The sequence below is a fragment of the Photinus pyralis genome, unplaced genomic scaffold, assembly GCF_008802855.1.
Source record: "Photinus pyralis isolate 1611_PpyrPB1 unplaced genomic scaffold, Ppyr1.3 Ppyr1.4_LG5, whole genome shotgun sequence".
Lineage (NCBI taxonomy): Eukaryota > Metazoa > Arthropoda > Insecta > Coleoptera > Lampyridae > Photinus > Photinus pyralis.
The window spans coordinates 19,240,993-19,256,205 of NW_022170596.1; the positions used below are offsets into that span (position 1 = coordinate 19,240,993).

General features: G+C 36.1%; 1 protein-coding gene across 1 annotated transcript; it reads left to right on the forward strand.

Moving 5' to 3' along the window:
* Window positions 1-10,785: 10,785 nt before the first annotated feature.
* Window positions 10,786-13,858, forward strand: LOC116170608 (high affinity cGMP-specific 3',5'-cyclic phosphodiesterase 9A). Its single transcript, XM_031487113.1, has 7 exons — window positions 10,786-10,824; window positions 10,872-11,044; window positions 11,118-11,355; window positions 11,414-11,800; window positions 11,849-12,100; window positions 12,211-12,440; window positions 12,486-13,858. The coding sequence occupies exons 1-7, from the start codon at window positions 10,786-10,788 to the stop codon at window positions 13,822-13,824; spliced, it is 2,658 nt and encodes an 885-aa protein (XP_031342973.1). The 3' UTR covers window positions 13,825-13,858.
* The last annotated feature ends 1,355 nt before the right edge of the window (window positions 13,859-15,213 follow it).

Here is a 15,213-nt window from a genome sequence, read left to right on the forward strand (position 1 = left end):
GCATTGTTAGAATTCTCAAACACTGACCCAACACAAAGAGCACGAATTCCTAAACAAAGTCACACTACAAAATTACGCACACTTTCAAAAACACTAAATGATCACATTTTACCAAATTACATTAACGATAACACAAGCTTACATCAACTACACTATGTTGTGTATTGCGGTGCGGTTGCAGTTTCTAGATGTAACGGTTCAAGAATAACAACAAACAAAGAAAGCCACACAACAAAAAAACGCTCACTCCCGGCTTGGGAAAAACGCCTGATTAATCGCATCGATGACATCAGACGTGACTTGGGTCGAATTACACAATACATACAAGGAACTCGTTCTTCAAAACTAACACGACAAGTACAACACATAACTACAAAACTAAACAATCACACCACACGAGAACAAAATACAAACTATAACGAACATAGAGATACACTCACACAAAAACTATCAATATACACAAACCGTTTAAAACGATATAGGGAAACTGCAGACAGAAAGCGCCATAACACACAATTTAAACATAACGAAAAACTATTTTACAGATCACTAACACAAAACAGCACTAATGAAAAACTCATTCCACCATCTCTACACTCACTTCAGCAATACTGGTCTGACTTATGGACCAAAGACATTAAACACAATCCACACGCCCCGTGGATTACCACAGAAACCACACGCACTGAATACATTACCCCTATGAATAACACAAACATCACTACAACAGACATCATTCAAACTATTAATCACTTACATAACTGGAAAAGTCCAGGCATTGATAACATTCACAACTTTTGGTGGAAATATTTTACCTACACTCACTCTTACCTTGCGCAACAATTTACTGAACTTCTTAATTCACCAGATCGCACGCCTGCATTCTTTACACAAGGTATCACTTACATGCTCCCAAAAGACAACAATACACAAGACCCATCTAAATATAGACCAATTACATGCCTTCCTACAATATACAAAATCCTTACATCATGCATTACAAACAAAATATACCAACACTGTACTGATAACAACATTTTATACGAAGAACAAAAAGGGTGTACCAAGTGTTCCAGAGGCTGTAAAGAGCAACTCATTATAGACTCTGTAATACTTGAACAATCCAGACATAACAAACGAAACATACACACTGCATACATTGATTACAAAAAAGCATTCGATTCAGTACCACACTCTTGGTTACAACAAGTACTCTCAATATACAAAGTCAGCAACAATATTACACAATTTCTCAATTACATAATGTCATGTTGGAACACTACGTTAACACTTACACTAAACGACACAAAACTTATTGCTGACCCAATACAAATTAAAAGAGGCATTTTTCAAGGCGATTCTTTAAGTCCACTTTGGTTTTGTCTTGCTCTTAATCCACTTTCATATTTGTTAAACACTACTAACTTTGGCTACAATATTAAACATAACCACGAAATACATCACAACATTACACACCTGTTTTACATGGACGATCTGAAATTATACTCTTCCACAAGCATAAAACTTAATCACCTTCTACACATCACGGAAACATTTTCACGTGACATACAAATGGACTTTGGAATCGATAAATGTAAAACACAACACATCACAGCTGGTAAAAGACAACTTTTAGATTATGGGCTCGAACAGGGTAATTTAATAAATTCCATGGACGAGAATGAAACTTATAAGTATCTTGGATTTCAGCAAAACACACACATTAAACATACGAGTATAAAACAAACACTTATCACACAATACCTACAAAGAGTACGCAGTATACTTAAAACAAAATTACACGGTAGAAATACAATCAAAGCTATTAACACTTATGCCACACCAGTACTTACATACTCTTTTGGGATTATACGTTGGACAAATACAGATTTAGAACAAATACAGAGAAACACACGTACACTATTAACAAAACACCATATACATCACCCTCACTCCTCTACTATACGACTTTACCTTCCTCGTTCGGAAGGAGGTAGAGGACTTACAGATATAAAACTATTGCACCAAACACAAATACAATTTACGACAATAATTTACGACAATACTTTTATAACAAATCAGATACTTCAGTCTTACACAAAACAGTAACATATGCAGACAAATCTTACACACCACTTAACCTACACGAAACTAATATACTCCCACCTCCATCCAAACTTACATACATCACAAATAACATACAAACATGGAACCAAAAGCCTTTACATGGACGATTTCCACAAGAGGTTAGCCAGGATTGTGTTGATTCTATAGCAACGCACAGTTGGTTGTCTGAATGTGATATCTTCCCGGAGACTGAGGGTTTCATGTTAGCAATACAAGACCAGGTCATTAACACACGTAACTATAAAAAACACATACATAAAGACAAAACAGTGACAAACGATTCTTGTCGACTCTGTTCACAAACATCAGAAACAATCCAACATATAATATCGGCATGCACACGACTTGCACAAACTGAATACAAACATCGACACGATCAGGTAGCTAAAATCATACATCAAAAATTAGCTCTTAAACACAATCTCATAACAGATAAGACACCATATTACAAATACACGCCACAGATCATACTTGAAAACAACACACACAAATTATATTGGGACAGGACACTACTCACAGACAAAACTATCCACAATAATAGACCAGATATTACACTTATAGATAAAACACAAAAATCCATTTGTATTATAGACATTGCCATACCCAACACTAACAACTTAACTAAAACACATGCAGAAAAACACCGCAAATACACCGATATAGCTATCGAGCTTAAGACGCAATGGAGAATGAAATCTACTGTTATAGTTCCCATTATTCTTAGTGCTACCGGAGTTATACCAAAGACAATACACCACAATTTACAACTATTAGGTTTAGACAAAAACACATACAAACATTTACAAAAAGCAGTCATTATCAACACATGCCATATTGTTCGTAAATTTCTAAACATAACACAAGATACTACATACACAAATGATCCACAACGTATACATGTAAACAACAGTACTCGCTCACAATACGGTACACAACATACTGTAATATCTTCACCTCTAACCCAAACAAACACACAAATACAACTTACCGAACAAACAAGTACAACAAATGATACAACATATACTACAATCAGAGATTCCCCTCTGAAGCAAACCACATTATCACGACCCATTAGTATTCAACCCAAACGCAAAAGCCTAAACAGCACTTTAGACTCACAACATGATACACAACATACTGTAATATCTCCACTCTTAACTCAACCAACCACACAAACACAACTTCCTGAACAAACAAACGCAATAAATACAAGTAACGCAACATGCACTACAAAGACGCCCTCACCCAATAAAGTTACACGACCTAGCACAGCTAAAAAACACAAAACTCCTTCTTCACAGAAGCACACCACGTTATCACAACCCACTCGTACTCAACCCAAACGCAACAACCTTAACAGCACCACAGGCTCACAAAATACTGTAATGGCTCCACCAATAACCCAAGCAACCACACAAATACAACCTCAAGAACAAAGAAACACAATAAATACAAGTAACGCAACATTCACTACAAAGACAGATCCACCCAATAAAGTTACACGCCCTAGCATAGTTAAAAAACACAATACTCCTTCTTCTCAGAAACAATCCACTCGTATACAACCGAAGCGCAAAAACCTTAACAGCACCACACAAAATACTGCAATATCTCCATCAAAAACCCAAGCAACCACACAAATACAATTTCAAGAACAAAGAAACACCATAAATACAAGTAAGACAACATGCACCACAAAGACAGGTCCACCCAATAAAATTACATGTCCTAGCACAGTTAAAAAACACAAAACTCCTTCTTCACAGAAGCACACCACGTTATCACAACCCACTCGTACTCAACCCAAACGCAACAACCTTAACAGCACTACAGGCTCACAAAATACTGTAATGTCTCCACCAATAACCCAAGCAACCACACAAATACAACCTCAAGAACAAAGAAACACCATAACTACAAGTAAGGCAACATGCACCACAAAGACAGGTCCACCCAATAAAATTACACGTCCTACCACAGCTAAAAAACACAAAACTCCTTCTTCACAGAAACAAACCACGTTATCACAACCCACTCGTATTCAACCCAAACGCAAAGCCAAAGAAACACTTACACAATAAACTCCATTTAATAAAATTACAGGAATTATTATAATGATTTGTTTTGTTTTGTTTTGTTTTCCTCTTTCCTGATAGCGTTGGCTATTGTGCCCATCAATAGGTATGTTGGTAAGTACGAATTACATACTATCCCTAGATGTCCAATGTACGTGTGTGAATTTTTTTTTTTTAAGGACGCTACATAACTTCACCAGACACAGACACAGACACTAATCGTTACTTGATTTTAATCCGTGCGATTAGTTAACCAGGCTAGACCTGAGTTCTCACAAGAAACACCGATAATAATAATAATAATAATAATGTACGTGTGTGGTATTTTTTTTTTATTTTTTATTTTTTTTTATTTATTTTTTTTTTTATTTTATTTTTTTTTTTAAGGACCCTACATAACTTCATCAGACACAGACACAGACACTAATCGTTACTTGATTTTAATCCGTGCGATTAGTTAACCAGGCTAGACCTGAGTTCTCACAAGAAACACCGACCATAATAATAATATTTATTATACCGTTATCCGTGTGGGTACACTTACGGTCGTCATTGGAAAAAAAATATTACAAACAAAATACAAAGATACATTCAGAGACTAACTAACAGAAGAGGATAACAGAGTACAATTTTACATATTATATCGCATAACAGTTTTTCATGAACTCTTCCTGACAATAAAAAGCATGTTTTGAAAGAAATGTTTTGAGGCGTGACTTAAGAGCTCCAATGGGCATAGATCTTATATATTATTAGGAAGGCTGTTGTATAGAAGTTGAGATTGGTGGACTACACCATCCTGTGTATTATGACTATAACCCGTTCGTACCTCCAGATGCAGATGTCAAACGTGACAATGACAGCACAAGGAGATTATGGGGCCTATTCTATATAACGCATAACGATGTCGTTACACAGCGATTATCGTTCGGCAACGACTTTACACTAAAATGGGTCGTTTCGTAACGACAATATGGCGGTAAATTTGTTGTGATTTTACGATAAGTCCTAGCCCCTCGTTGAGTCGCTATAAGCATCATTTCTATTGAAACATGACACCCTGAGGTCCATTGTTTATACTGTCAATAAAAAAGTCGGCAACAATCTAGCTTACCATATAATAGCTACATGTTTACCTATAAAATGGAATTTTTAAATTTTAAAAATACCCTTTTCAGTTCTAATCGGTCCACCGAATGCATTTTAAGTGCTAGTACTAATTTTTCCTAGATATTATGAGATTTATTAGCGTCGAGTTTGTTCTCCCTAAAGGCCTATAATTTGAGTACTATGATCTGGTACTTATGATGGAGAAAATCCAGGGGTAGGGTTTGAAACATTTCAAATTTCTGCCGCTCTTGTTTTCGAACCAGGAATAGTGGTAGGAATTTTTTTTATATTGTTCATTCTATATGTGCTACATGGTGTCTGAGAGAATAATTAAACACAAAATAGGAATTCTGAGACTCTCGTAAATAATGCCACTTGCTGCTTTGATTCAAGTCTCAACCTTCCTTTCCATCGATTTCCTTATAAACTACACCAAACATTCAAACTTAATATGCAGAAAACACGAACATTGTTTATGCGATTCAACAAGCATGAAATCAGCGCTTACACGAAGTACGGTACTTACCTTAAATTATTATCCATGACTAAACGTTCCAGAATATAAGCATGTAATTAATTAGGCAATATGATGCTTTATATCTTGTCTAGTACCTATATCATAAGACTGTCTATTTCGCAAGAAAAATAAGCCAAACCAACCCATACGTCTAGTTGGATAAAGGGCAAAATTGACGTTTTAGACATCGTCATAACTTTATTTTTAGGTTTTCCTCTATTTATCTTTTACCTACTCTTAGTTTTCAGGAACTAACTTAAAGTTTGGATTGGCAGAGGTAAGGACAAACGTATTAAGGGAAATTCTGTCTAATTAGAAGATATTTTGGTTGTCTTTAAAATACTGATTTATACAGAGCGAATTCTAACATCCCCAGTCCCCATCACGAAGAAGTGCTATTTCGCCTTCAAATAAAGTCTTAATCAAGTTCCAATAACAAGAAAGCTACAATCGTTTAAAAACGTGCACTTATTTAATTTCCCGTTGAATGAAGCTTTTACTGAATGTAAAACTTTAATAGGTAGTTTATGAGAACTTCGAACCGTTAGTCGAAATGCAGGGTCAGCATTTCCAATAACTTCTAAACGATTTGCACATTTCGTTTATTAATTTTTTTTAACCAAAAATCGTCATGAAACCTTTATTTAAAATACAATTTCGGGTAAAATTTAATACAAAACTCGTCACTAAAATGACATTACTTGACTCGGAGATTGAAGTACGAGGCCCAATATTTCCTCGCCAGTACTATGTCATTTTCCTGTAAATTACTATTGTTTTGCCATGTTGTAGGTACCTGGTTATTTACTTACTAAATCAATTTGCAACGTTGAAACTTCAATCTCTCAACACGATTACTTAACTTGTTCTACAAATTTTATGGCAGTAACGATTAATTACGTTTCCAACTTTCCAACAAAGGCACTACATGTTATCTCTTTTATACCTACATAATTATTAATAGCTATGGGAACGGCGTAGAGATCGTTGGATCACTTTATCATCAATTATCCCTTTTTAGCAAAATGCACTTCAGGATATCTAATTAACAAATAGGGTCGACAGCCCAGGATAACAGCGTACCAAAATACGCGATGCTCTCCGACCATTACTAATAAGGGAGCAAGCAAAAAGCCCTGATAAAACGCATTGCAATTTTAAAGGATCTACCACTTCTACCATCTCCTTCTTTAAGAATTTTTCAATAAACGGCCCATAAAAACCAGATGTCATTAACATTAAATTTGGCATAACAATAAAACTGCTTATCACAACGACCAGATACACCTCTTTTTAAATAACGCAAATTCCACCAGATCTGCCTTATTTCTAGCACCTTATCTAAATTGAATAATTTACAAAAATAAAATTAAAACGAAAAATTACGCGTTTAACAAATTTCTAAAAGGAAAAACAAATGCTGAAATACAAATTCAAACGAAACGATCGCAATTTGTGTTCATTCGTAAAAAAAACCTACCAGATTTACTTTACACAAACTCAAAATTACATAAAAAGCTCTTTGAAAACAATTCCCTAGTCAAATTAATTAGATCTCGCACTATACCATCAACCATTCGCGCCAGAGACAAAATCGTATCATCCCTAACGTGAAACTTCGTCTTTTTCCTAACATTTTTCAATTTTTGTTTTAACTTTACTTCCCCTATCTAATTTTAAAGGTTTCTTTCTGAGAAAATCCCATACATTACAAGATCTGGAGGTTTTCTGTTACTAAACTGTGCTTTTTAGTAGATACTACTAAATACCGCTCCTCATACACGTACAACTCTTCTCCTCCTATTACTTTTATTAAAAATAATCTTCCAGTTTCCACCCTCGAAACCGCTCAACTATTTTCTGCCTTAAACCCCGTAATTCTTCCACCTCCTGGCTCTCTCTTATCTGTATTCTCCTTCATCTGATTTACCAAAATCTCACAACCTTCTTTTACAACTTTCCCCCCTATTCCCTTCCCCGCATGTGCTTGATTTCAAAAGAAAACTCTTGTAAGATCAAACTGCAACGATAAATCCTGTTTTTCGCAAAACGGTGCGTCAATGCCGGATGATCAATTTCGATAGTAAACTTCTTTCCAAACAAATAAAATTTCAATTCTGTTACACAATTCCGGTCTTCTCAGAAATACCGAAATAAAACAATTCAACCCCTAAATTTTGCTGCTCCTAAACTTGAACTTTTTCTGGCCTCAGATCTTGAATTTCTTCGACTTGGTTAAGATCTTCTTCAGCTTCATGTTAGTTCTTTTGGTCTTCTGACTGAATTTTACGTGGCCTGGGTCTGGTTACATCTGATCAGGTTCTTTGATTTCAGCCATTTGTTTATCCATCTCCTGAAATATCTCCATTCTTGTCGCCTTTAATTCCGCATTCGGCACATCCATTTTTTGATTCTGCGAATCCATTTTCTTCATGAATTCATTCTTCTACTGCGCAAGAGAGTCTCTTATTACCTCCAAAAGTGCGACCAAATGCCCTCCTTGTATAGTCGTCAACCCCATTTCTTTCGGATCAATTTTTTGTCAAATTTTAGTTTCTTTTTTATTAAAATAATCTCGTATTTATTTAAAGCTACTACTAATTACCACTACCTACCACTGTAATTAATCCTGTAAGAAATCCTGAATCCCTTCAGCCTTTCTTCCGAAAAACCTTTGCAACTTTTACGCCTAGAATTCCTTTTTTTTCCTGTAAAAAAGTCTATGTCTCGTTATTGGCGTAAATTTTATTAATTTGAAAAATTCAGCAGCCTTAACCTTCTCTAAAATTCCAAAGAATAAATAAACACATTTTCAATTAACACCGGATGTCATTCTGGATACGAAATTTTAGTTGAGAACTCTTATCTTGGTCGTAATTTGTGCTCTATTAATCACAAAACCAATCATTTATAGATGAACAAACTTGTTCGACATAAAATAATCGAATAAACTGAATGAAAAACAAGCACAACGCAACAAGCGATCATCTGGTCAAAATTGCGCATTTCAACAAACAGACGCACTAAAACACATAAAACAAACACCAAGTTGAGTGATGCATCGGAACTTAATTTGTTTGACGCCTCTTAAACCTTAATTTAGACGATACTGGCTTTTTTGTTATTACAATTATAGTTTTGGGCCTTTGATGGGAGGCAAAACTTTAAGGGGTACTAGGAAAGCCCTTCGTAAACGTAAAACACGCTTCCGCTTACTCGACTTAACGTTCACTGTTATACCACGTAAAGATTAACTCTTTTGTAACACATAACTAACTTTATAACTGGCAAGAGGGACTGTCTTCCAAAATACGCACAAATATGGCTACGTTTCATCGTTAAAAAATCGATTCACGTCTTCTACCAAAAAGAGTGACGATTAACGTCCAGCTCGCTTATTTAAAATTTGTTCCCTTTCGTCTTATCAAAAACCGGAGAAAAGCATGAGATAAACTTTTACAAATACAACGGAAATAGTTCCAGATGAATAAACTTAATCTTATAACACGTAATTTAAATGTACAATTACCAAAACAAAATAAACAACACAATTATTCAAACAAAACCAAACATCAAGTAATTCTGATACAAAACAATTGACCTGCAAATCAAATAAAATGATCGACATTACATTTAATCTCCAATAAACCACCACATTTAACGTTAATAATAATTTGGAATGCATATATAGGATGACCTATCAGTACTGCAGGTGCCGAAGCCAAATAAGTCAGAAACTATAAGATCACGAAATGTATATCATACGGCACAAAATAACATATGGTTCCTATTCCTTCTAAAAAATTGAACTCAAAAACCACAACAGCAGAAAGTGTGTATTCCAACAGTGCTTTAAACTACTGTGCAGGAAGAATGCGGACGTATCCAGAGATTTATATAGGGTGGTCCAAGTGACGTTTTGAGGTTTGAATTTAACAGGAAGCCGTCAAAGCTTTTATACGATGAATTCAAAAAGGCCCTCGACACATTTACACAATTTGATATGGACATAAACATAGGTGGGCCAGATTGTTTAGAAATGGGTCTGGCACACCTTGGCTTTATCGACCTGGAATGGTAAATTTCCAATCCAATGCTTTCTTTCAGCACTTTTTTACGTCAAGAACTTTAGTGAATTTGAACGAGCTTTGGGTAATTATTTCTGAGCAACACTAATTTCGGTATAGCTACCTATTTCGCCTTTTAATCATTACTTGAAAACTTTCTCCCTCCTGCCCAACCCAAAGTAGGTATTTAAATGGCCTTTTTGCCGCATTATACAAATTAGAGGGTTGTGTGTATAACCATTTAGAACAACTACTCGGGAAGTAGGTAACCCATTAAGGGTGTGGGCTTGTGGTTAAAACGGCGCAAAATTTCTAAAGAACCAGTTGTTATTCGGAAGCTCGGCGCGAATGCATGCGATATTGTTTGCGTTATTGCAATTCCACATTAAACTGCAACCGCGTATCTGAAAACGTTTTAATTAAAACTTTTAAAGCGAATCTCGTTTAAAACCTATTTGCTCTCCAACAAAATATCTCTAAATGCGATCAGACTTCAAGCGATAAATTTATTCAGTTCGCCAGGCGTGTTCTTACTTTTTAAGTCTTGAAACTTGGAAACATTTCCATCACCGCAAATATTTGCTTAGGAAAGTCGTCAAGTCGAAACGACACCGAGGCGAATTTAAATAATAATAATAAGTATCGATCACTAATTTAGGGCAACTGAAGCGCGGCCAATTAGGACATTGCGCTCATTCTCAAATTAATTTAGTTTTCAAGCTTCCGAATTACCTGGATGATTGCTTTTAATAAATTTTATCCCTCATCTAAAATGCTTGACAATAAATTGAATTGGAGACGCTTTTTGTCAGTGTATGGAATATTCTATCAAACCTAATGCTTGTCATAAATCGTAAAAGCCCCATACGGGGAAAAGCTTTATAAAAATATGCTTAATACTGCCGCCATTAAAAAGCATTCTCAGGATGTTTTCCGATTAGGTATCATTCTGGAGATTTTTTCTTTCACTGTTAGTGTTTGGGATCTATTCTTTGTTTGTCCGGTTCCATTAGTAAAATCCTATTTCTTACAGGTTTTTACAAACAATTACCCGAACCCTTATCGACAGAAGACTGCCGCCGCCTTCAGTATCGTCGGAAAAGTGATTCAATCAAGCAGCGTGTCAAGCAGAATTTCCTAAGTATTTGGTGAGTTTCATAAACGTTATTTTATTTGTGTTTTTAATAATTTTTTAGACTAGGAACTTTTTTCGTCTTTTAGTGATGCTCAAGTTTCCGATTCCGTACGAGAATGGCTGAGGATGCCGACCTTCGATAGCAGACAGTGGGAGGATGAGGAATTGCTTTTATTGTTGCAACAAATGTATCTCGATTTGGATTTCTGCTCCAAGTTCGCCATCAACATAAACACGCTGCGCACTTTTTTATACGAGGTGTATAAAAACTACAACGAGGTGCCGTTTCATAACTTCAGGCATTGCTTTTGCGTTGCACAAATGGTGAGTGTACCTATACCTACTTACAGGTTGGTATTACTCTTCTGAGTGTATTTTGTAGCTCTATGCGATCACATGGTCCGTTGACTTACCGTCGAAAATTGGAGATTTGGAAATACTAATTTTGCTTACATCTTGCGTCTGCCATGACCTCGATCATCCGGGCTATAACAACATTTACCAAATCAACGCCAAAACCGAACTGGCCCTTCGGTACAATGATATATCACCCTTAGAAAATCACCACTGTAGTGTAGCATTCCGAATATTAGAGAATGAAGACTGTAACATATTTAACTCGTTTACAAGCGAAGCTTTCAAGCAAGTGAGAGAGGGGATGATTCGAAGTATTTTGGCAACGGATATGGCGAGGCATAACGAAATTTTGTCACAATTCAAAGAGTTGACCCCAGAATTCGATTTTACTAATAAAACCCACACTAACTTAGTAAGTACCATCCATCACCCATCACCTTCCAGTAACGCAATTTTCTAGTTAAGCATGGTATTAATAAAAGTGTCAGACATATCAAACGAAGCTCGACCAATGGATGTAGCTGAACCGTGGCTAGATCGACTTTTACAAGAATTTTTTAAGCAAAGTGATGCCGAAAAATTAGAGGGGTTGCCTGTTACGCCCTTTATGGACAGAGATAAAATCACAAAACCTTCCTCCCAGTGTTCATTTATAAGCTTTGTGTTGCTACCACTATTCGAGGCACTTGGGGATTTGTTTGTCGAATTACAGGTAGAGTGCTTTGAAAATTTTTAAACAAATTTTGACATCGTTTATTAACTGAAATTTTTGCACATTTTAAAAAACGAAGGTAAAGTAATCGTTTAAATTTTAATTTACAGGATCTAATAGTTCAACCAGTCAGAGACGCGCTCGACTACTACCGTAGATTAAACGAGGCAACAAAGGAAGAGCGTCTCCATCGTAAGAGTATCGTCTCTGAGTTATCTGAGCAAGGCCAATTGTCTTCGTCTAGCCCCGACAGCGCTACAGCAGTTTACGTACCTAAATCGAACTCGAGCACCAGCGTCCGATTACGAAAAAGTCTAAGTTTCCAACAAAGCCGATCCAGGTGATTCGAATCAGATCATCGCGTATACTAAACTATCAATTGCAGATCGCGGTCCACAGAGGAGGAGATGGAGAACGACGACGGCACAGTGATTCACGACGTCGATGATCAAAACCTGGAAGACCTAATGGAGGATCCGGAAAGTGGCGATTCGGAGACGGCAACTGAGGTGGAAGTCTCAGAGAAGGCGCTTAAGTTTAAAATAGCGACCGAAGGTAACGTCTCGACGGGAAGGAAGAGCTATCCCGGATCCCGAAAAGGTAGCAGAGAACGTGTTCATAATTTCAACTCGTCCGAATTTAATAGGGTCATTCAAAAGGGTAAACTAAAAACGGGTGCACTTAGTTTTGATCAACGGTGCTTAGTTGGTAAAAAATTGTCGTTTGATAAACCAGAGTTCTTAGACGAGTATGCTATTACTTTTAATAAACGAAGTGAACACATTTCAGATCCCACTATCGAACTGGATAGCGAAACTTACAAATTTAGCACGGACGAATGCGTACTATCAAAGGAAACTTTAAACCTCAACAAGAGAAATTCGGAACATTCCGTTAAAGTCGCAGCAAGCGAAGAAAAGAAAAGTATACTCAAGTGTCCCGAAAAGACAAACATACAAAACGTGTCCAGTGGCGATTGTAAATATATAAAAAGTGAATCTCCAAAGAAAGACGAACAAATCAAACTTCAATCTGGTGACATTCCGTTGAAAGACAGGCGAAGTTCTCTTTTTAAAAATTTAGTGAGACACACTAGTTTATCCAAAAGTATTGAGAATACAGACTCCATTTCCGCCGAAAAATCAGATGTAAATACGGTCTCTGTGTTTAGTGATATAGATACAACGAATGTAGAAAATAAAAACGCTAAATCAATTTTAGCTCGATTGAAACAGCTAACCGACCGGTTTGGTTTGTCCGTCGAGAAAGATCGGAACAGGTCGACGATAGCCAAAAACAACAACAGCACGAAGAGTCTATCCAGAGGCAAGAAAAAGCTGGAGTCCCCCTGCTGTAACAGTATGGAGAACGTGGATGATCGTCGAGCTAGTACGCTTCCCAAAGTCAAAAAGTCAGGATTCGCGAAAAAAAGTTGGAAGTTATTCGCGATCGGCAAGGAGAAGTCGGACCTGGACGTATGGGCTTCCGAAGCCGACATGAAACTGTCAACCCTCAATGTGGAACCAGACAATCAATCGTTGCCATCTACCTCACACACCCAAGCGAATTGTACTAACAGTCCAAAGCAGGAGAACCGAGAAAATCGTTCCTCTGGCGACGTCGCCGAAATTGACACCGAAAAAAACGTGACGTCTAAGTTACAGGAGTTACGTGTCGATCAAGTTTTATTAGCATGCGAGCAAAATAGTTCAACCTTAATTTGACAGGAGATTAATCCTCCCGAAAGGGAGGGATTAACCAGATACATTTTTTGTCGATGCTGTAAATACAAACCGTCAGTTAGAGACAATGTCTAGATTTCATTCGAATAAGTGCGGTTTCTATATTTATTTAAAACTGTATATTTATTTTATACGAATGTAAATTATTGTGTTTTTATTATAGATCTGAATTATACTAAAGAAGTACTGTCTTCTATGCGTTGTCCCAAAGTATAATTAGTTCGATCAAAGCATTTGTAGCGATTTGTGTTCTTGATGGAAATTTAGCTTTTTTCCCCTATCAGACTCTTTGTGCCAGTTGTTTTCTGTAAGGTGCTTTCGTTTGTAAAACTAGACCAAGTACCAATTTGAATTAAAGTTGCTCAGGATGGAGCAACCCAAATTTCAGGAATTTCGAATTATCCACAATTATCAAGCCTGAGATTAGTGAAATTGCTAGACGTAGGTATAGAGATAGACGGCAAAAGACATATTATTTTAGGAATTAGAAATCTATATCTGTATTTCAGAATACTTGAACAATCCAGGCTAATTTTCAATTAGACAAATCTGGCGTCTGATTACGTGTCATATTTGTGCTTGTATGTAGTTGTTAACCAAAATTCTGTAAATAATATTATCTCTGTACAAATGTATAGGGTTTTAATGTAAGAGATAATTGCCTAGTATTAGATAATACCTTCAGATAATATTTTTTTAAATCAAATTTTATTTAGGTAGTGTCGATAATTGTACCAAATAAGATAATTTATTAATTTAAACATACGCGATTCTAGTCCTATTGTTAAGTAAGAATTGGATTATGTGTACCAATCTCTTAAAAATTAGTTCAAACTTACAATAAGCTAATACTTATATATTACGTCAATCTTTCCTGCTTCCAATTATACCTTTCTTTTCCGGTAAGTTTCTGTCAGAGTTGCCATATCATTGGTAGTGTAAAACATGCCTTGAATGCAGAATATGAAAATGATCTTGAGTGTTGGGATTGAGGTGGACGCGAAACGCCTTAAAACTTCTTATTAACAAAATTGGTGCTAAACTAGGTACTCTCTGTTACAAATATTCTAATTGGAAAATGGGTATATTCTTAAAGTGTGGACCACCTAATATGAATACAACATTATACAAAATTCTTTTGTTTATATCTGCAGCTAAGCTAAACAATTCTTCCTTTTACTGATGTAAATCTATTTTAATGATTGTACAACTTGTTTGTAAAGTATATGCGAAATGCGAAAAAATGCATAAATATATTTATGACTGTCGTCCATTTTTTATTTTGAGCTAGGGAAGGATTTATTGCACTGTATATAAAGAAAGTCTTGTGTCTCAACTCTGTCTAACTAACTAACTAACGCCTACCACCTC